The sequence below is a fragment of the Hemitrygon akajei genome, chromosome 8 (genome assembly GCF_048418815.1).
Source record: "Hemitrygon akajei chromosome 8, sHemAka1.3, whole genome shotgun sequence".
Lineage (NCBI taxonomy): Eukaryota > Metazoa > Chordata > Chondrichthyes > Myliobatiformes > Dasyatidae > Hemitrygon > Hemitrygon akajei.
The window spans coordinates 71,616,014-71,638,743 of record NC_133131.1 but is presented as its reverse complement, the minus strand read 5'-3'; the positions used below and the strand labels follow the sequence as shown (position 1 = coordinate 71,638,743).

The window sequence follows — 22,730 nt, the reverse complement described above, 5'->3', positions numbered from 1 at the left end:
GGTGTGCTATGTTGGTGCCAGGAACATAATGACACTTGTGGGCTGTCGCTAGCTCGTCGAGTCATAGAGAAGTACAGCCCAGAAACAGGTCCTTCGGCCCATCTAGTCCATGCTGAACCATTTAAACAGCCTATTCCCATCAACCTGCTCTGGGACAATAGCCCTTACTATCCATGTACCTATCCAATCTTCTCTTAAATGTTGAAATGGAGCTCACATGCACCACTTGTGCTGGCAACTCACTCCACGCTCTCACCACCCTCTGAGTGAAGAGGTTTCCCCTCATGGTGCCTTTAAACTTCTCACCTTTCACCCTTAACCCATGACCTCTGGTTGTAATTCCATCCAACCTCAGTGGAAAAAACCGGTTTGCATTTTCCCTATCTATACTCCTCATAATTTTCAATACCTCTGTCAAATCTCCTCCCAGTCTTAGAAACATAGAAAATTCAAGCCCTTCGGCCCACAAAGCTGTGCCGAACATGTCCTTACCTCAGAAATTACCTAGGATTACCCATAGCCCTCTATTTTTTTAAGCTCCATGTACCTCTCCAGGAGTCTCTTAAAAGACCCTACTGTATCCGCCTCCACCACCATCGCTGGCAGCCCATTCCACGAACTCACCACTCTCTGCATAGAAGACTTACCCCTGACATCTCCTCTGTACCTACTCTCCAGCACCTTAAACCTGTGCCCTCTCGTGTTAGCCATTTCAGCCCTGGGAAAAAACCTCTGACAACAAAATGAATGCCTCTCATTAGCTTGTACACCTCTATCAGGTCACCTCTCATCCTCTGTCACTCCAAGGAGAAAAGGCCAAGTTCACTCAACTTATTCTCATAAGGCATGCTCCCCAATCCAGGCAACATCTTATAAATCTCCTCTGCAACCTTTCTATGGTTTCCATGTCCTTCCTATAGTGAGGCGACCAGAACTGAGCACAGTACTCCAAGTGGGGTCTGACCAGGATCCTATATAGCTGCAACAGTACCTCTCAGCTCCTGAACTCAATCCCACAATTGATGAAGGCACCGTATGCCTTCATAAACAAAGAGTCAACCTGCGTAGCAGCTTTGAGTGTCCTATGGACTCAGACCCCAAGATCCCTCTAAACCTCCACACTGCCAAGAATCTTACCATTAATACTATATTCTGCTATCATATTTGATCTACCAAAATGAACTACCTCACACTTATCTGGGTTGAACTCCATCTGCTACTTCTCAGCCCAGTTTTGCATCCTATCAATGTCCCACTGTAACCTCTGACAACCCTCCACACTATCCACAACACCTACAACCTTTGTGTCATCAGCAAACTTACTAACCCATCCCTCCACTTCCTCATCCAGGTCACTTATAAAAATCACAAAGAGTAAGGGTCCCAGAACAGATCCCTGAGGTACTCCACTGGTGACCAACCTCCATGCAGATTATGACCCATCTACAACCACTCTTTGCCTTCTGCGGGCAAGCCAGTTCTGGATCCACAAAGCAATGTCCCCTTGGATCCCATGCCTCCTTACTTTCTCTATAAGCCTTGCATGGGGTACCTTGTCAAATGCCTTGCTGAAATCCATATACACTACATCTACTGCTCTACCCTCATCAATGTGTTTCATTACATCCTCAAAAAATTCAATCAGGCTCGTAAGGCACAACCTGACTTGGTCAAAACCATGCTGACTATTCCTAATCATATTATGCCTCCCAAATGTTCATAAATCCTGCCTCTCAGGATCTTCTCCATCAACTTACCAACCACTGAAGTAAGACTCACTGGTCTATAATTTCCTGGGCTATCTCTATTCCCTTTCTTGAATAAGGGAACAACATATGCAAAGAATTATAGCCCTGTATTCCCATTTTCCTTTGTTCTACCACACTCCTCAGTGTACTAGCATTCACTGTGTGAGACCTGCCCTGGTTGGTCTACCAAAGTGCAGCACCTCACACTTGTCTGCTTTAAATTCGATCTGCCACTTTTCCAGCTGGTCCAGATCCCACTGCAAGCCATGACAGTCTTCCTCAGTGTCCACTACACCCCCAATCCTGGTGTCATCCACAAATTTGCTGTTCCAGTTCACCACGTTATCACCCAGATTGTTGAGATAGACGACAAACAACAATGGACCCAATAGTGATCCCTGCAGCACTCCACTGGTCAAATGCCTCCAGTCAGAGAGGCAAGCATCTCCTACCACTCCATGGCATCTCCCACAAAGCCAATGTCCAATCTAATTTACTACCTCATCCTGAATGCCAAGCCACTAAAACTTATCAACTAACCTCCCATGCGAACCCTTGTCAAACATCCATGCAGACAACATCCACTGTCTTGCCTTCATGCATTTTCCTGGTAACTTCCTCTGAGATTGGTTCGACATGACCCACCATGCACAAAGCCATGCTGACTATCCCTGAGCAGTCCCTGTCTATCCAAATACTCATATATCTGGTCCCTGAGAATACCTTCCAATAACTCACCCACAACTGCTCTCAGGCTCACCGGCTTATAATTCCTGGTTTCTGTTTAGAGCCTTTCTTTAACAGCTTTGGCTATCCCCTAGCCATGTGGTACCTCACCTGTCACTAAGGATGACTTAACTATCTCTGCTGGGACCCGGCAATTTCTGCACTTGCCTCCCACAGGGTCTGAGGGAACCTTGTCAGCCCTGGGGGTTTATTTCAAGATAGCAAGCTTCACAATCTATTCCAGCTGTTACCATCCGGGAAACGGTACCGCAGCATAAAATCAGGACCAACAGACTCCGGGACAGCTTCTTCCACCAGGCCATCAGACTGATGAACTCACGCTGATTTGAGTGTACTCTATATTACAATGACTGTTCTATTTATTATAAATTACTATGATTACACATTTAGATGAAGATGTAACGTAAAGATTTTTACTCCTCATGTATGTGAAGGATGTAAGAAATAAAGACAATTCAATTCAATTCAACCTCCTCCTCTGTAATCTATATAGCAGTCGATGCTGCTTGCCTCACTTCTATAGACTCTGCGCCCTTCTCCTGAGTAAAAACAGATACAAAAAAAAATTTACCATCTCCCCCATCACTTCATTCCCTCTCTGCATTCCCTCTTCCCAACTCCCTCTCTCTCACCCACTTCCTCTCCCCTCCACTACTCTCTCCCTCCCTATTCCATTCCTCCCTTCCTTCCTCCCTATTCCATTCCTCCCTTCCTCCCTCCCTCCCTATTCCATTATTCCCTTCCTCCCTTTCTCCCTCCCTATTCCATTCCTCCCTTCCTCCCTCCCTCCCTATTCCATTCCTCCCTCTCTCCCTCCCTATTCCATTCCTCCCTTCCTCCCTCCCTATTCCATTCCTCCCTTCCTCCCTCCCTCCCTATTCCATTCCTCCCTCTCTCCCTCCCTATTCCATTCCTCCCTTCCTCCCTCCCTATTCCATTCCTCCCTTCCTCCCTCCCTCCCTATTCCATTATTCCCTTCCTCCCTTTCTCCCTCCCTATTCCATTCCTCCCTTCCTTCCTCCCTCCCTATTCCCTTCCTCCCTCCCTCCCTCCCTATTCCATTCCTCCCTCTCTCCCTCCGTATTCCATTCCTCCCTTCCTCCCTCCCTATTCCATTCCTCCCTTCCTCCTTCCCTCCCTATTCCCTCCCTCCCTCCCTCCCTATTCCATTCCTCCCTCTCTCCCTCCGTATTCCATTCCTCCCTTCCTCCCTCCCTCCCTATTCCATTCCTCCCTCTCTCCCTCCATATTCCATTCCTCCCTTCCTCCTTCCCTCCCTATTCCATTCCTCCCTCCCTCCCACCCTATTCAGTTCCTCCCTTCCTCCTTCCCTCCCTATTCCATTCCTCCCTTCCTCCCTCCCTCCCTATTCCATTCCTCCCTTCCTCCCTCCCTCCCTATTCCATTCCTCCCTCCCTCCCTCCCACCCTATTCCATTCCTCCCTCCCTCCCTATTGCAGTAGCACTTTCTGGGCCGTAGGCTGTCACATGGATCTCCTCCACCCAGTCCGGCAGAGCTGAATTTTCACACTGGGACAGGCACGGCCCTATCTCACCTGGGTATGAGGCCGACCGGCTCCCCTCACCTGGTCTCGCCTGCCTGTCGAAGTGGAATACTGAGGTGAGGCCATTGTCCCATAAAACAGTTACTTGGAGCCACACTCGATCTGCCGAGCTCCTCCAGCACTTTCACGTGTTTGGATTGGATTTCCAGCACCCCCAGAATTCCTCATGTTTGTGAGAGCTGAGAGTCCGGGGGGGCCCAAAGGCATATGAGCTCTCCAGAATGGACACGACAAGCCCCTTCACCAGAGATCCTTGGACACACCAATACACCCATAGGCAAGCACAGGAAAGGTCAAACTGTGGGGAAAATAACAATTTCACTCTCGAATCCAACGGCTTCCTCCCACATGTTTGCTCCAGTTCCCTCCCACATCCCAAAGACCCGCGGGTCGGTAGGTGAGTTATCGGCTGTGAATTGGCCCTAGTGTGTAGCTGGCTAGTAGAATTAGGAGGAGAGCCGATAGGAATATGAAGAGAGTGAACAAAGTGATTGTGGTAGATGGCCAGCACAGACTTGATGGGCTGAAGGGCCAGTTTCTGTGCTGTATGATTCAATGGACTCAGGAATGGAGAGGTTTCAAACCTCAAAGTAAGCTTTTTATCAAAGTACACACATGTCATCATGTACTCTGAGTTTAATTTACTTGTGGGCATTCACAGTAAATACAAGAAACACAATAGAGTCAGTGAAAGACCCTGCCCAACAGGACAGACAACCAACCAATGTGCAGAAAACAGCAAAATGTGCAAATGCAAAAAAGCACGGGGAAAAAGACATAATAATAAATAAATAAGCAATAAATATTGTGAACATGATGAAGAGTCCTTGAAAATTAGATCACAGGCTGTGGAACCAGTTCGGGGGGGGGGGGGTGGTCGAGTGAAATTATCCCCACAGTGAGATGTTATTTCCAGTCCACACTCTCTGATGAGGAAGTCGAGGATGCAGTCACAGGGAGAGAAGAGGGAGAGGTGGGTTAGCAGAGAGTGAGGATGGAAACGACTGGACTGAGGTAGTGTCAGAGAGAGATGGCAGATGGCTACATCTGCGTAGGGTTGAAATTCCTCAGGGGTGCCACGTGGGCCCAGCTTTGGGGCAAATGTCTGCCCCATGGGCTCAGGCAGTCACAGGGAAACACAGCATAGAAACAGGCCCTTTGGCCCATCAATCCCATACTGACCCCGTCCCTTTTTCTGCCCTTATTCCCATCACTCATGTCACCAACTCAGCTCTACCCTCTCACCCACACCCTACACTCAGTGACCACATTATGGGGTACCTCCTGCACTTAATAAAGTGCCCACAAGTTTATGTTCGTTGTTCAGGCTTATATTTTTAAGTATAGAGCTGCCAACTTTGTCTTTGATAGCACTGCTGTGTTTAATTTTGAAATGTACTAGGACCACATTGGGGCAGCCATTTTGTTTTTTGGTGGAGTTGTTCAGTTGGCCTGGGGCGCGTATCCACAATCCCGTGTTGCCTTTCTTATGTCTGCACCATCAAAATCATCATCTCTGTATTCTTACTCAGTTGTACGTGGGTGCTGCCCAAATAACTCACCTGGAGTTTGGACGCTGTCTCCTGACTCCCAGCCTCAGTGGAACGGTGTTTGATTAACTGCCGCATTGTGTACTTCCTCCACACACAAAGGGAGCAGTGACCTTCTGCTGCTGTGGCCCATCCACTTCACGGCTCTTCTGCACACCACTGTTGTCATGTGTGGTTATTTGAGTTCCTGTCACCTTCCTGTCAGCTTGAACCAGTCTGGCCATCCTCCGCTGACCTCTCTCAATAACAAGCTGTTTACAACCACAGAACTGTCACTCATTGGATTTTATTTTTTGTCCCCAATCATGTCCATAAGACCATAGGCAGAGCAGAATTAGGCCATTCGGCCCATCAAGTCAGCTCTGTGATTCCATCATGGCTGATTTATTATCCCTCTCAACCCCATTCTCCTGCCTTCTCCTGATAACCTTTGACCCCTTTACTAATCAAAAGCCCATCAGCCTCCACTTTAAATATACTCAATGACTTGGTCTCCACAGTCACCGTGGCAATGAATTCCACAGATCCACCAGCCTCTGGCTAAAGAAATTCCTCCTCATCTCATTTGAAATGGATGTCCCTCTATTCTGAGGCTGTGCCCTCTGATCTTAGACTCCCCCACCATGGAAAACATCCTCTCCACATCCACTCTGTCTAGGCATACCAATATTCAATAGGTGTCAGTGAAACGACTGCTCATTCTTCTAAACTCCAGCGAGTACGGGTCCCTAAGGTCACCTAAAGAGGCTGAGTTGGGTGGGGTGGGAACAAATGCAACTCCTGCGCTGCTTGTCACCTATGCGATTGTCTATCTGTATGTGCTCGGCTGAGCATGTGTCCGGTCTCCAGCCGTAGTGATCACCGTGGACGACTTCCACCTGGAGGAGGATCGTGACTGGGTAAACCTCGGGGTCCAGAACCACTTGGACACCAGGACTGTGCGAGTGACTCTCACCGGGACCCTGAAGCGTGGGCGGACATTCCGAATCCCCTTCACCTTTGGTTTCCAGGTCTACGTGCATTTCCATTCGGACAGCTCTGTGCAATACAACGGATTCCGATTCCGATACTCCGTAGGTGAGTGGCTGCCACACCGGCAGGAATTCCACAAAATCCATCCGATTTTGGAGTGGCCGAAGGATTTACACGATGCCACTGGACATGGTGCACTAACTACGAAAGCCTTCTCCATGTTGTGGACCTTTACAAACACCTTATGCACCTGGCTTGTTGAGCTAGATGCACACACGCACACTCACAAACACACACCAGCTCACACACACTCACAAACACACACCAGCTCACACACATGAGCTCACACATCAGCTCACACACATGAGCTCACACACATGAGCTCACACACCAGCTCACACACATGAGCTCACACACATGAGCTCACACACCAGCTCACACACATGAGCTCACACACCAGCTCACACACATGAGCTCACACACATGAGCTCACACACATGAGATCACACACATGAGCTCACACACCAGCTCACACACATGAGCTCACACACATGAGCTCACACACATGAGCTCACACACCAGCTCACACACATGAGCTCACACACATGAGCTCACACACCAGCTCACACACATGAGCTCACACACATGAGCTCACACACATGAGCTCACACACACCAGCTCACACACATGAGCTCACACACATGAGCTCACACACATGAGCTCACACACATGAGCTCACACACACCAGCTCACACACATGAGCTCACACACCAGCTCACACACATGAGCTCACACACATGAACTCACACACCAGCTCACACACATGAGCTCACACACATGAGCTCACACACATGAGCTCACACACACCAGCTCACACACATGAGCTCACACACATGAGCTCACACACCAGCTCACACACATGAGCTCACACACATGAGCTCACACACAAGAGCTCACACACCAGCTCACACACATGAGCTCACACACATGAGCTCACACACCAGCTCACACACATGAGCTCACACACCAGCTCACACACATGAGCTCACACACCAGCTCACACACATGAGCTCACACACATGAGCTCACACACATGAGCTCACACACCAGCTCACACACATGAGCTCACACACCAGCTCACACACATGAGCTCACACACATGAGCTCACACACATGAGCTCACACACATGAGCTCACACACCAGCTCACACACCAGCTCACACACATGAGCTCACACACCAGCTCACACACATGAGCTCACACACCAGCTCACACACATGAGCTCACACACATGAGCTCACACACATGAGCTCACACACCAGCTCACACACCAGCTCACACACATGAGCTCACACACCAGCTCACACACATGAGCTCACACACCAGCTCACACACATGAGCTCAAACACATGAGCTCACACACATGAGCTCACACACATGAGCTCACACACATGAGCTCACACACCAGCTTACACACATGAGCTCACACACATGAGCTCACACACACCAGCTCACACACATGAGCTCACACACCAGCTCACAGACATGAGCTCACACACATGAGCTCACACACCAGCTCACACACATGAGCTCACACACATGAGCTCACACACATGAGCTCACACACATGAGCTCACACACACCAGCTCACACACATGAGCTCACACACACGAGCTCACACACATGAGCTCACACACATGAGCTCACACACCAGCTCACACACATGAACTCACACACATGAGCTCACACACCAGCTCACACACATGAGCTCACACACATGAGCTCACACACCAGCTCACACACATGAGCTCACACACACCAGCTCACACACCAGCTTACACACATGAGCTCACACACCAGCTCACACACATGAGCTCACACACATGAGCTCACACACCAGCTCACACACATGAGCTCACACACCAGCTCACACACATGAGATCTCACACATGAGCTCACACACTTGAGCTCACACACCAGCTCACACACATGAGCTCACACACCAGCTCACACACATGAGCTCACACACCAGCTCACACACATGAGCTCACACACATGAGCTCACACACACCAGCTCACACACATGAGCTCACACACCAGCTCACACACATGAGCTCACACACCAGCTCACACACCAGCTCACACACATGAGCTCACACACCAGCTCACACACATGAGCTCACACACACCAGCTCACACACATGAGCTCACACACCAGCTCACACACATGAGCTCACACACATGAGCTCACACACATGAGCTCACACACACCAGCTCACACACATGAGCTCACACACATGAGCTCACACACCAGCTCATACACATGAGCTCACACACCAGCTCACACACATGAGCTCACACACATGAGCTCACACACCAGCTCACACACATGAGCTCACACACATGAGCTCACACACATGAGCTCACACACACCAGCTCACACACATGAGCTCACACACATGAGCTCACACACCAGCTCACACACATGAGCTCACACACCAGCTCACACACCAGCTCACACACATGAGCTCACACACATGAGCTCACACACATGAGCTCACACACCAGCTCACACACATGAGCTCACACACCAGCTCACACACATGAGCTCACACACATGAGCTCACACACATGAGCTCACACACACCAGCTCACACACATGAGCTCACACACATGAGCTCACACACATGAGCTCACACACATGAGCTCACACACACCAGCTCACACACATGAGCTCACACACCAGCTCACACACATGAGCTCACACACATGAACTCACACACCAGCTCACACACATGAGCTCACACACATGAGCTCACACACATGAGCTCACACACCAGCTCACACACATGAGCTCACACACATGAGCTCACACACCAGCTCACACACATGAGCTCACACACATGAGCTCACACACCAGCTCACACACATGAGCTCACACACACCAGCTCACACACCAGCTTACACACATGAGCTCACACACCAGCTCACACACATGAGCTCACACACATGAGCTCACACACCAGCTCACACACATGAGCTCACACACCAGCTCACACACATGAGATCACACACATGAGCTCACACACTTGAGCTCACACACCAGCTCACACACATGAGCTCACACACCAGCTCACACACATGAGCTCACACACCAGCTCACACACATGAGATCACACACATGAGCTCACACACTTGAGCTCACACACCAGCTCACACACCAGCTCACACACCAGCTCACACACATGAGCTCACACACCAGCTCACACACATGAGCTCACACACATGAGCTCACACACATGAGCTCACACACACCAGCTCACACACATGAGCTCACACACCAGCTCACACACATGAGCTCACACACATGAGCTCACACACATGAGCTCACACACACCAGCTCACACACATGAGCTCACACACATGAGCTCACACACCAGCTCACACACATGAGCTCACACACCAGCTCACACACATGAGCTCACACACATGAGCTCACACACCAGCTCACACACATGAGCTCACACACATGAGCTCACACACATGAGCTCACACACACCAGCTCACACACATGAGCTCACACACATGAGCTCACACACCAGCTCACACACATGAGCTCACACACCAGCTCACACACCAGCTCACACACATGAGCTCACACACATGAGCTCACACACATGAGCTCACACACCAGCTCACACACATGAGCTCACACACCAGCTCACACACATGAGCTCACACACATGAGCTCACACACATGAGCTCACACACACCAGCTCACACACATGAGCTCACACACATGAGCTCACACACATGAGCTCACACACATGAGCTCACACACACCAGCTCACACACATGAGCTCACACACCAGCTCACACACATGAGCTCACACACATGAACTCACACACCAGCTCACACACATGAGCTCACACACATGAGCTCACACACATGAGCTCACACACACCAGCTCACACACATGAGCTCACACACATGAGCTCACACACCAGCTCACACATATGAGCTCACACACATGAGCTCACACACATGAGCTCACACACCAGCTCACACACATGAGCTCACACACATGAGCTCACACACCAGCTCACACACATGAGCTCACACACCAGCTCACACACATGAGCTCACACACCAGCTCACACACATGAGCTCACACACAAGAGCTCACACACATGAGCTCACACACCAGCTCACACACATGAGCTCACACACCGGCTCACACACATGAGCTCACACACATGAGCTCACACACATGAGCTCACACACATGAGCTCACACACCAGCTCACACACCAGCTCACACACATGAGCTCACACACCAGCTCACACACATGAGCTCACACACCAGCTCACACACATGAGCTCACACACATGAGCTCACACACATGAGCTCACACACCAGCTCACACACCAGCTCACACACATGAGCTCACACACCAGCTCACACACATGAGCTCACACACATGAGCTCACACACATGAGCTCACACACCAGCTTACACACATGAGCTCACACACATGAGCTCACACACACCAGCTCACACACATGAGCTCACACACCAGCTCACAGACATGAGCTCACACACATGAGCTCACACACCAGCTCACACACATGAGCTCACACACATGAGCTCACACACATGAGCTCACACACATGAGCTCACACACACCAGCTCACACACATGAGCTCACACACACGAGCTCACACACATGAGCTCACACACATGAGCTCACACACCAGCTCACACACATGAGATCACACACATGAGCTCACACACCAGCTCACACACATGAGCTCACACACATGAGCTCACACACCAGCTCACACACATGAGCTCACACACCAGCTCACACACATGAGCTCACACACCAGCTCACACACATGAGCTCACACACATGAGCTCACACACATGAGCTCACACACACCAGCTCACACACATGAGCTCACACACACCAGCTCACACACATGAGCTCACACACATGAGCTCACACACCAGCTCACACACATGAGCTCACACACCAGCTCACACACATGAGCTCACACACATGAGCTCACACACATGAGCTCACACACATGAGCTCACACACCAGCTCACACATCAGCTCACACACATGAGCTCACACACCAGCTCACACACATGAGCTCACACACATGAGCTCACACACCAGCTCACACACACCAGCTCACACACCAGCTCACACACATGAGCTGACACACCAGCTCACACACCAGCTCACACACATGAGCTCACACACATGAGCTCACACACCAGCTCACACACATGAGCTCACACACATGAGCTCACACACATGAGCTCACACACATGAGCTCACACACACCAGCTCACACACATGAGCTCACACACATGAGCTCACACACCAGCTCACACACATGAGCTCACACACATGAGCTCACACACCAGCTCACACACATGAGCTCACACACCAGCTCACACACATGAGCTCACACACATGAGCTCACACACCAGCTCACACACATGAGCTCACACACCAGCTCACACACATGAGCTCACACACCAGCTCACACACATGAGCTCACACACCAGCTCACACACATGAGCTCACACACATGAGCTCACACACCAGCTCACACACATGAGCTCACACACATGAGCTCACACACCAGCTCACACACATGAGCTCACACACCAGCTCACACACATGAGCTCACACACATGAGCTCACACACATGAGCTCACACACATGAGCTCACACACCAGCTCACACACATGAGCTCACACACATGAGCTCACACACACCAGCTCACACACATGAGCTCACACACATGAGCTCACACACATGAGCTCACACACCAGCTCACACACATGAGCTCACACACATGAGCTCACACACACCAGCTCACACACATGAGCTCACACACATGAGCTCACACACATGAGCTCACACACCAGCTCACACACATGAGCTCACACACCAGCTCACACACATGAGCTCACACACACCAGCTCACACACATGAGCTCACACACCAGCTCACACACATGAGCTCACACACATGAGCTCACACACACCAGATCACACACATGAGCTCACACACCAGCTCACACACATGAGCTCACACACCAGCTCACACACCAGCTCACACACATGAGCTCACACACCAGCTCACACACATGAGCTCACACACACCAGCTCACACACATGAGCTCACACACCAGCTCACACACATGAGCTCACACACATGAGCTCACACACATGAGCTCACACACACCAGCTCACACACATGAGCTCACACACCAGCTCACACACATGAGCTCACACACATGAGCTCACACACACCAGCTCACACACATGAGCTCACACACCAGCTCACACACATGAGCTCACACACACCAGCTCACACACATGAGCTCACACACCAGCTCACACACATGAGCTCACACACATGAGCTCACACACATGAGCTCACACACACCAGCTCACACACATGAGCTCACACACCAGCTCACACACATGAGCTCACACACATGAGCTCACACACACCAGCTCACACACATGAGCTCACACACCAGCTCACACACATGAGCTCACACACCAGCTCACACACCAGCTCACACACATGAGCTCACACACCAGCTCACACACATGAACTCACACACACCAGCTCACACACATGAGCTCACACACCAGCTCACACACATGAGCTCACACACATGAGCTCACACACATGAGCTCACACACACCAGCTCACACACATGAGCTCACACACATGAGCTCACACACCAGCTCACACACATGAGCTCACACACCAGCTCACACACATGAGCTCACACACATGAGCTCACACACCAGCTCACACACATGAGCTCACACACATGAGCTCACACACATGAGCTCACACACACCAGCTCACACACATGAGCTCACACACATGAGCTCACACACCAGCTCACACACATGAGCTCACACACCAGCTCACACACCAGCTCACACACATGAGCTCACACACATGAGCTCACACACATGAGCTCACACACCAGCTCACACACATGAGCTCACACACCAGCTCACACACATGAGCTCACACACATGAGCTCACACACATGAGCTCACACACACCAGCTCACACACATGAGCTCACACACATGAGCTCACACACATGAGCTCACACACATGAGCTCACACACACCAGCTCACAAACATGAGCTCACACACCAGCTCACACACATGAGCTCACACACATGAACTCACACACCAGCTCACACACATGAGCTCACACACATGAGCTCACACACATGAGCTCACACACACCAGCTCACACACATGAGCTCACACACATGAGCTCACACACCAGCTCACACACATGAGCTCACACACATGAGCTCACACACATGAGCTCACACACCAGCTCACACACATGAGCTCACACACATGAGCTCACACACCAGCTCACACACATGAGCTCACACACCAGCTCACACACATGAGCTCACACACATGAGCTCACACACCAGCTCACACACATGAGCTCACACACCAGCTCACACACATGAGCTCACACACATGAGCTCACACACATGAGCTCACACACATGAGCTCACACACATGAGCTCACACACATGAGCTCACACACATGAGCTCACACACCAGCTCACACACCAGCTCACACACATGAGCTCACACACCAGCTCACACACATGAGCTCACACACCAGCTCACACACATGAGCTCACACACCAGCTCACACACATGAGCTCACACACCAGCTCACACACCAGCTCACACACATGAGCTCACACACCAGCTCACACACATGAGCTCACACACATGAGCTCACACACATGAGCTCACACACATGAGCTCACACACCAGCTTACACACATGAGCTCACACACATGAGCTCACACACACCAGCTCATACACATGAGCTCACACACCAGCTCACAGACATGAGCTCACACACATGAGCTCACACACCAGCTCACACACATGAGCTCACACACATGAGCTCACACACATGAGCTCACACACATGAGCTCACACACACCAGCTCACACACATGAGCTCACACACACGAGCTCACACACATGAGCTCACACACATGAGCTCACACACCAGCTCACACACATGAGCTCACACACATGAGCTCACACACCAGCTCACACACATGAGCTCACACACATGAGCTCACACACCAGCTCACACACATGAGCTCACACACCAGCTCACACACATGAGCTCACACACCAGCTCACACACATGAGCTCACACACATGAGCTCACACACATGAGCTCACACACACCAGCTCACACACATGAGCTCACACACACCAGCTCACACACATGAGCTCACACACATGAGCTCACACACCAGCTCACACACATGAGCTCACACACCAGCTCACACACATGAGCTCACACACCAGCTCACACACATGAGCTCACACACCAGCTCACACACATGAGCTCACACACATGAGCTCACACACATGAGCTCACACACATGAGCTCACACACCAGCTCACACACCAGCTCACACACATGAGCTCACACACCAGCTCACACACATGAGCTCACACACATGAGCTCACACACCAGCTCACACACACCAGCTCACACACCAGCTCACACACATGAGCTGACACACCAGCTCACACACCAGCTCACACACATGAGCTCACACACATGAGCTCACACACCAGCTCACACACATGAGCTCACACACATGAGCTCACACACATGAGCTCACACACATGAGCTCACACACACCAGCTCACACACATGAGCTCACACACATGAGCTCACACACCAGCTCACACACATGAGCTCACACACCAGCTCACACACATGAGCTCACACACCAGCTCACACACATGAGCTCACACACATGAGCTCACACACATGAGCTCACACACCAGCTCACACACATGAGCTCACACACACCAGCTCACACACATGAGCTCACACACCAGCTCACAGACATGAGCTCACACACATGAGCTCACACACCAGCTCACACACATGAGCTCACACACCAGCTCACACACATGAGCTCACACACCAGCTCACACACATGAGCTCACACACATGAGCTCACACACCAGCTCACACACATGAGCTCACACACATGAGCTCACACACCAGCTCACACACATGAGCTCACACACATGAGCTCACACACCAGCTCACACACATGAGCTCACACACCAGCTCACACACATGAGCTCACACACATGAGCTCACACACATGAGCTCACACACATGAGCTCACACACCAGCTCACACACATGAGCTCACACACATGAGCTCACACACACCAGCTCACACACATGAGCTCACACACATGAGCTCACACACCAGCTCACACACATGAGCTCACACACATGAGCTCACACACACCAGCTCACACACATGAGCTCACACACATGAGCTCACACACATGAGCTCACACACATGAGCTCACACACCAGCTCACACACATGAGCTCACACACATGAGCTCACACACCAGCTCACACACATGAGCTCACACACATGAGCTCACACACATGAGCTCACACACCAGCTCACACACATGAGCTCACACACCAGCTCACACACACCAGCTCACACACATGAGCTCACACACACCAGCTCACACACATGAGCTCACACACATGAGCTCACACACCAGCTCACACACATGAGCTCACACACCAGCTCACACACATGAGCTCACACACCAGCTCACAGACATGAGCTCACACACCAGCTCACACACATGAGCTCACACACCAGCTCACACACATGAGCTCACACACATGAGCTCACACACCAGCTCACACACACCAGCTCACACACATGAGCTCACACACCAGCTCACACACATGAGCTCACACACCAGCTCACACACTTGAGCTCGCACACATGAGCTCACACACCAGCTCACACACATGAGCTCACACACATGAGCTCACACACCAGCTCACACACATGAGCTCACACACATGAGCTCACACACCAGCTCACACACATGAGCTCACACACCAGCTCACAGACATGAGCTCACACACCAGCTCACACACATGAGCTCACACACATGAGCTCACACACCAGCTCACACACATGAGCTCACACACATGAGCTCACACACCAGCTCACACACACCAGCTCACACACATGAGCTCACACACCAGCTCACACACATGAGCTCACACACCAGCTCACACACATGAGCTCACACACATGAGCTCACACACCAGCTCACACACATGAGCTCGCACACATGAGCTCACACACCAGCTCACACACATGAGCTCACACACATGAGCTCACACACCAGCTCACACACATGAGCTCACACACATGAGCTCACACACCAGCTCACACACCAGCTCACACACATGAGCTCACACACCAGCTCACACACATGAGCTCACACACCAGCTCACACACATGAGCTCACACACACCAGCTCACACACATGAGCTCACACACATGAGCTCACACACATGAGCTCACACACACCAGCTCACACACATGAGCTCACACACATGAGCTCACACACATGAGCTCACACACATGAGCTCACACACCAGCTCACACACAAACATGCAAAACTGCAGGGATGCACACACACACACACACACACACACAACCACTTGCATATACACGATACACATTCACCACACACACACACACGTGCAAACACACGATCACACGCACAGAAATACAGGGAATGATGTAGACAGCTCTCCCAGCATTGATAAACGTGGTGGACGCCTACTGTATTCCCTGATGACGGGTGGAGAAACGACCCCGATGAGCAGAGCTGAGCCCCACAGCCAGAGCCTGAGAATATATATCCTCATATCTAAAAGTGCCTGTCCCATTCTGACAGTGCAGAGAACAATGAGAGATGGCAAGTGATTCTGCTTCCATACGGTGGGTTATAGGCCCCGGTAAGGCAAACAGCTCCACACACTGACGATTTGCTGCAGGCCCTGTCACCTGCAACATGTGGTACAAATCTTTCAAATCAGATGGCGTGCGTGTTACGGACCACTCGACCTGACCACACGTTACAGACCCTTCACACTGACCACAAGTTACAGACCCTTCACACTGACCACACGTTACAGACCCCCTCACCATGACCACACGTTACGGACCCTTCACCCTGACCACACGTTACAGACCCCCTCACCATGACCACACGTTACAGACCCCCTCACACTGACCACACGTTACAGACCCCTCACCATGACCACACGTTACAGACCCCCTCACACTGACCACACGTTACGGACCCTTCACCCTGACCACACGTTACAGACCCCCTCACACTGACCACACGTTACAGACCCCTCACCATGACCACACGTTACAGACCCCCTCACACTGACCACACGTTACGGACCCTTCACCCTGACCACACGTTACAGACCCCCTCACCATGACCACACGTTTTGGACCCCCTCACCCTGACCACACATTACAGACCCCTCACACTGACCACACATTACGGACCCCCTCACCCTGACCACACATTACAGACCCCTCACATTGACCACACATTACAGACCCCTCACCCTGACCACACGTTACGGACCCCCTCACACTGACCACACGTTACAGACCCCTTCACCCTGACCACATGTTACAGGCCCCCTCACACTGACCACACGTTACGGACCCTTCACCCTGACCACACGTTACAGACCCCCTCACCATGACCACACGTTACAGACCCCCTCACACTGACCACACGTTACGGACCCTTCACCCTGACCACACGTTACAGACCCCCTCACCCTGACCACACATTACAGACCCCTCACACTGACCACACATTACGGACCCCCTCACACTGACCACACATTACACACCCCTCACCTTGACCACACATTACAGACCCTTCACCCTGACCACACATTACGGACCCTTCACCCTGACCACAAGTTACGGACCCTTCACCCTGACCACTCGTTACAGCCCCCCTCACACTGACCACACATTACAAACCCCCTCACACTGACCACACATTACAGACCCCTCACCCTGACCACACATTACAGACTCCTCACACTGACCACACTTTACGGACCCCCTCACACTGACCACACGTTACAAACCCCCTCATACTGACCACACATTATGGACCCCCTCACACTGACCACACGTTACAAACCCCCTCACACTGACCACACATTACGGACCCCCTCACACTGACCACATGTTACAGACCCCTCACCCTGACCACACGTTACAAACACCCTCACACTGACCACACATTACGGACCCCCTCACACTGACCACACGTTACAGACCCTTCACCCTGACCACACGTTACGGACCCTTCACCCTGACCACACTTTACAGACCCCCTCACACTGACCACACGTTATGGACCCCCTCACACTGACCACACGTTACAGACCCTTCACCCTGACCACACATTACAGACTCCTCACACTAACCACACATTACAAACCCCCTCACACTGAACACACGTTACAGTCCCCCTCACACTGACCACACGTTACAGACCCCTCACCCTGACCACACGTTACAGACCACTCACACTGACCACACATTACAAACCCCCTCACACTGAACACACGTTACAGTCCCCCTCACACTGACCACACGTTACAGACCCCTCACCCTGACCACACGTTACGGACCCCCTCACACTGACCACACATTACAAACCCCTCACACTGACCACACGTTTTGGACACCCTCACACTGACCACACATTACAGACCCCTCACACTGACCACACGTTACAGACCCTTCACCCTGAACACACATTGCGAAATCCCTCGCCCTGACCGTACGTTAAAGACTCAGACAGTGTTTCACGGACCCCCCATGCTGACTGTAAGCTGGGGAGCAGATACCCCCTCACTGATACAGGCAGATTGACCCTGCACTCTGAGCGGAGTGGGTATTACTGTCATTGTGTATCCTCACTGTAAGCTAGGGACACCCTCCACGTCAGGTATAACATCACGCCAGTCATTTGTTCTCATGGTGCGGTGTGCTACTCTGAACTCCAGCAAGCTGGCACAAAGCTCATTCTGACTTGTTATTGGCTACCAAAATTCAGGAGACCTTATTACACGTAATTGGGTGCTGAGAAACCGGAGACCTTGGAACAGGTTATTGGGTACCGAGAGGTCAGGGACCCTACGACAGGTTATTGGGTACCGAGAGGTCAGGGACCCTACGACAGGTTATTGGGTACCGAGAGGTCTGGGACCCTACGACAGGTTATTGTGTACCGAGAGGTCAGGGACCCTACGACAGGTTATTGGGTACCGAGAGGTCAGGGACCCTACGACAGGTTATTGGGTACTGAGAGGTCAGGGACTTTACGACAGGTTATTGGGTACCGAGAGGTCAGGGACCCTACGACAGGTTATTGGGTACCGAGAGGTCTGGGACCCTACGACAGGTTATTGGGTACCGAGAGGTCAGGGACCCTACGACAGGTTATTGGGTACCGAGAGGTCAGGGACCCTACGACAGGTTATTGGGTACCGAGAGGTCAGGGACCCTACGACAGGTTATTGGGTACCGTGAGGTCAGGGACCCTACGACAGATTATTGGGTACCGAGAGGTCAGGGACCCTACGACAGGTTATTGGATACCGAGAGGTCAGGGACCCTACGACAGGTTATTGGGTACCGAGAGCTCAGGGACCCTACGACAGGTTATTGGGTACCGAGAGGTCAGGGACCCTACGACAGGTTATTGGGTACCGAGAGGTCAGGGACTTTATGACAGGTTATTGGGTACCGAGAGGTCAGGGACCCTACAACAGGTTATTGGGTAGCGAGAGGTCAGGGATTTTACGACAGGTTATTGGGTACAGAGAGGTCAGGGACCCTACGACAGGTTATTGGGTAGCGAGAGGTCAGGGACCCTACGACAGGTTATTGGGTACCGAGAGGTCAGGGTCCCTACGACAGGTTATTGGGTACCGAGAGGTCAGGGACCCTACGACAGGTTATTGGGTACCGAGAGGTCGGGGACCCTACGACAGGTTATTGGGTACCGAGAGGTCAGGGACCCTACGACAGGTTATTGGGTACCGAGAGGTCAGGGACCCTACGACAGGTTATTGGGTACCGAGAGGTCGGGGACCCTACGACAGGTTATTGGGTACCAAGAGGTCAGGGACCCTACGACAGGTTATTGGGTACCGAGAGGTCGGGGACCCTACGACAGGTTATTGGGTACCGAGAGGTCAGGGACTTTACGACAGGTTATTGGGTACCGAGAGGTCAGGGACCCTACGACAGGTTATTGGGTACCGAGAGGTCAGGGACCCTACGACAGGTTATTGGGTACCGAGAGCTCAGGGACTTTACGACAGGTTATTGGGTACCGAGAGGTCAGGGACCCTTCGACAGGTTATTGGGTACCGAGAGCTCAGGGACCCTATGACAGGTTATTGGGTACCGAGAGGTCAGGGACTTTACGACAGGTTATTGGGTACCGAGAGGTCAGGGACTTTACGACAGGTTATTGGGTACCGAGATGTCAGGGACCCTATGACAGGTTATTGGGTACCGAGAGGTCAGGGACCCTACGACTGGTTATTTGGTACCGAGAGGTCAGGGACCCTACGACACGTTATTGGGTACCGAGAGGTCAGGGACCCTACGACAGGTTATTGGATACCGAGAGGTCAGGGACCCTACGACAGGTTATTGGGTACCGAGAGGTCAGGGACTTTACGACAGGTTATTGGGTACCGAGAGGTCAGGGACCCTACGACAGGTTATTGGGTACCGAGAGCTCAGGGACCCTACGACAGGTTATTGGGTACCGAGATGTCAGGGACCCTATGACAGGTTATTGGGTACCGAGAGGTCAGGGACCCTACGACAGGTTATTGGGTACCGAGAGGTCAGGGACCCTACAACAGGTTATTGGGTACCGAGAGCTCAGGGACCCTATGACAGGTTATTGGGTACCGAGAGGTCAGGGACTTTACGACAGGTTATTGGGTACCGAGAGGTCAGGGACCCTATGACAGGTTATTGGGTACTGAGAGGTCAGGGACCCTACGACAGGTTATTGGGTACCGAGAGGTCAGGGACCCTACGACAGGTTATTGGGTACCGAGAGGTCAGGGACCCTACGACAGGTTATTGGGTACCGAGAGCTCAGGGACTTTACGACAGGTTATTGGGTACCGAGAGGTCAGGGACCCTACGACAGGTTATTGGGTACCGAGAGGTCAGGGACCCTACGACAGGTTATTGGGTACCGAGAGCTCAGGGACTTTACGACAGGTTATTGGGTACCGAGAGGTCAGGGACCCTTCGACAGGTTATTGGGTACCGAGAGCTCAGGGACCCTATGACAGGTTATTGGGTACCGAGAGGTCAGGGACTTTACGACAGGTTATTGGGTACCGAGAGGTCAGGGACTTTACGACAGGTTATTGGGTACCGAGATGTCAGGGACCCTATGACAGGTTATTGGGTACCGAGAGGTCAGGGACCCTACGACAGGTTATTGGGTACCGAGAGGTCAGGGACCCTACAACAGGTTATTGGGTACCGAGAGCTCAGGGACCCTATGACAGGTTATTGGGTACCGAGAGGTCAGGGACTTTACGACAGGTTATTGGGTACCGAGAGGTCAGGGACCCTACGACAGGTTATTGGGTACGGAGAGGTCAGGGACCCTACGACAGGTTATTGGGTACCGAGAGGTCAGGGACCCTACGACAGGTTATTGGGTACCGAGAGGTCAGGGACCCTACGACAGGTTATTGGGTACCGAGAGGTCAGGGACCCTACGACAGGTTATTGGGTACCGAGAGCTCAGGGACTTTACGACAGGTTATTGGGTACCGAGAGGTCAGGGACCCTACGACAGGTTATTGGGTACCGAGAGGTCAGGGACCCTACGACAGGTTATTGGGTACCGAGAGGTCAGGGACCCTACGACAGGTTATTGGGTACCGAGAGGTCAGGGACCCTACGACAGGTTATTGGGTACCGAGAGGTCTGGGACTCTATGACAGGTTATTGGGTACCGAGAGGTCAGGGACCCTACGACAGGTTATTGGGTACCGAGAGGTCAGGGACCCTACGACAGGTTATTGGGTACCGAGAGGTCAGGGACCCTACGACAGGTTATTGGG

The 22,730-nt window shown here is 51.8% G+C and overlaps 1 protein-coding gene across 1 annotated transcript in view; it reads left to right on the top strand.

Annotated features, from left to right (window-relative positions):
* LOC140731427 (uncharacterized) overlaps positions 1 to 22,730 on the top strand; it is a 78,435-nt gene that overhangs the window by 18,307 nt on the left and 37,398 nt on the right. The window contains exon 4 of the mRNA XM_073052931.1: positions 6,460 to 6,687. Coding sequence (XP_072909032.1) covers positions 6,460 to 6,687 — 228 coding nt within the window. The remainder of the gene's footprint in view (positions 1 to 6,459; positions 6,688 to 22,730) is intronic.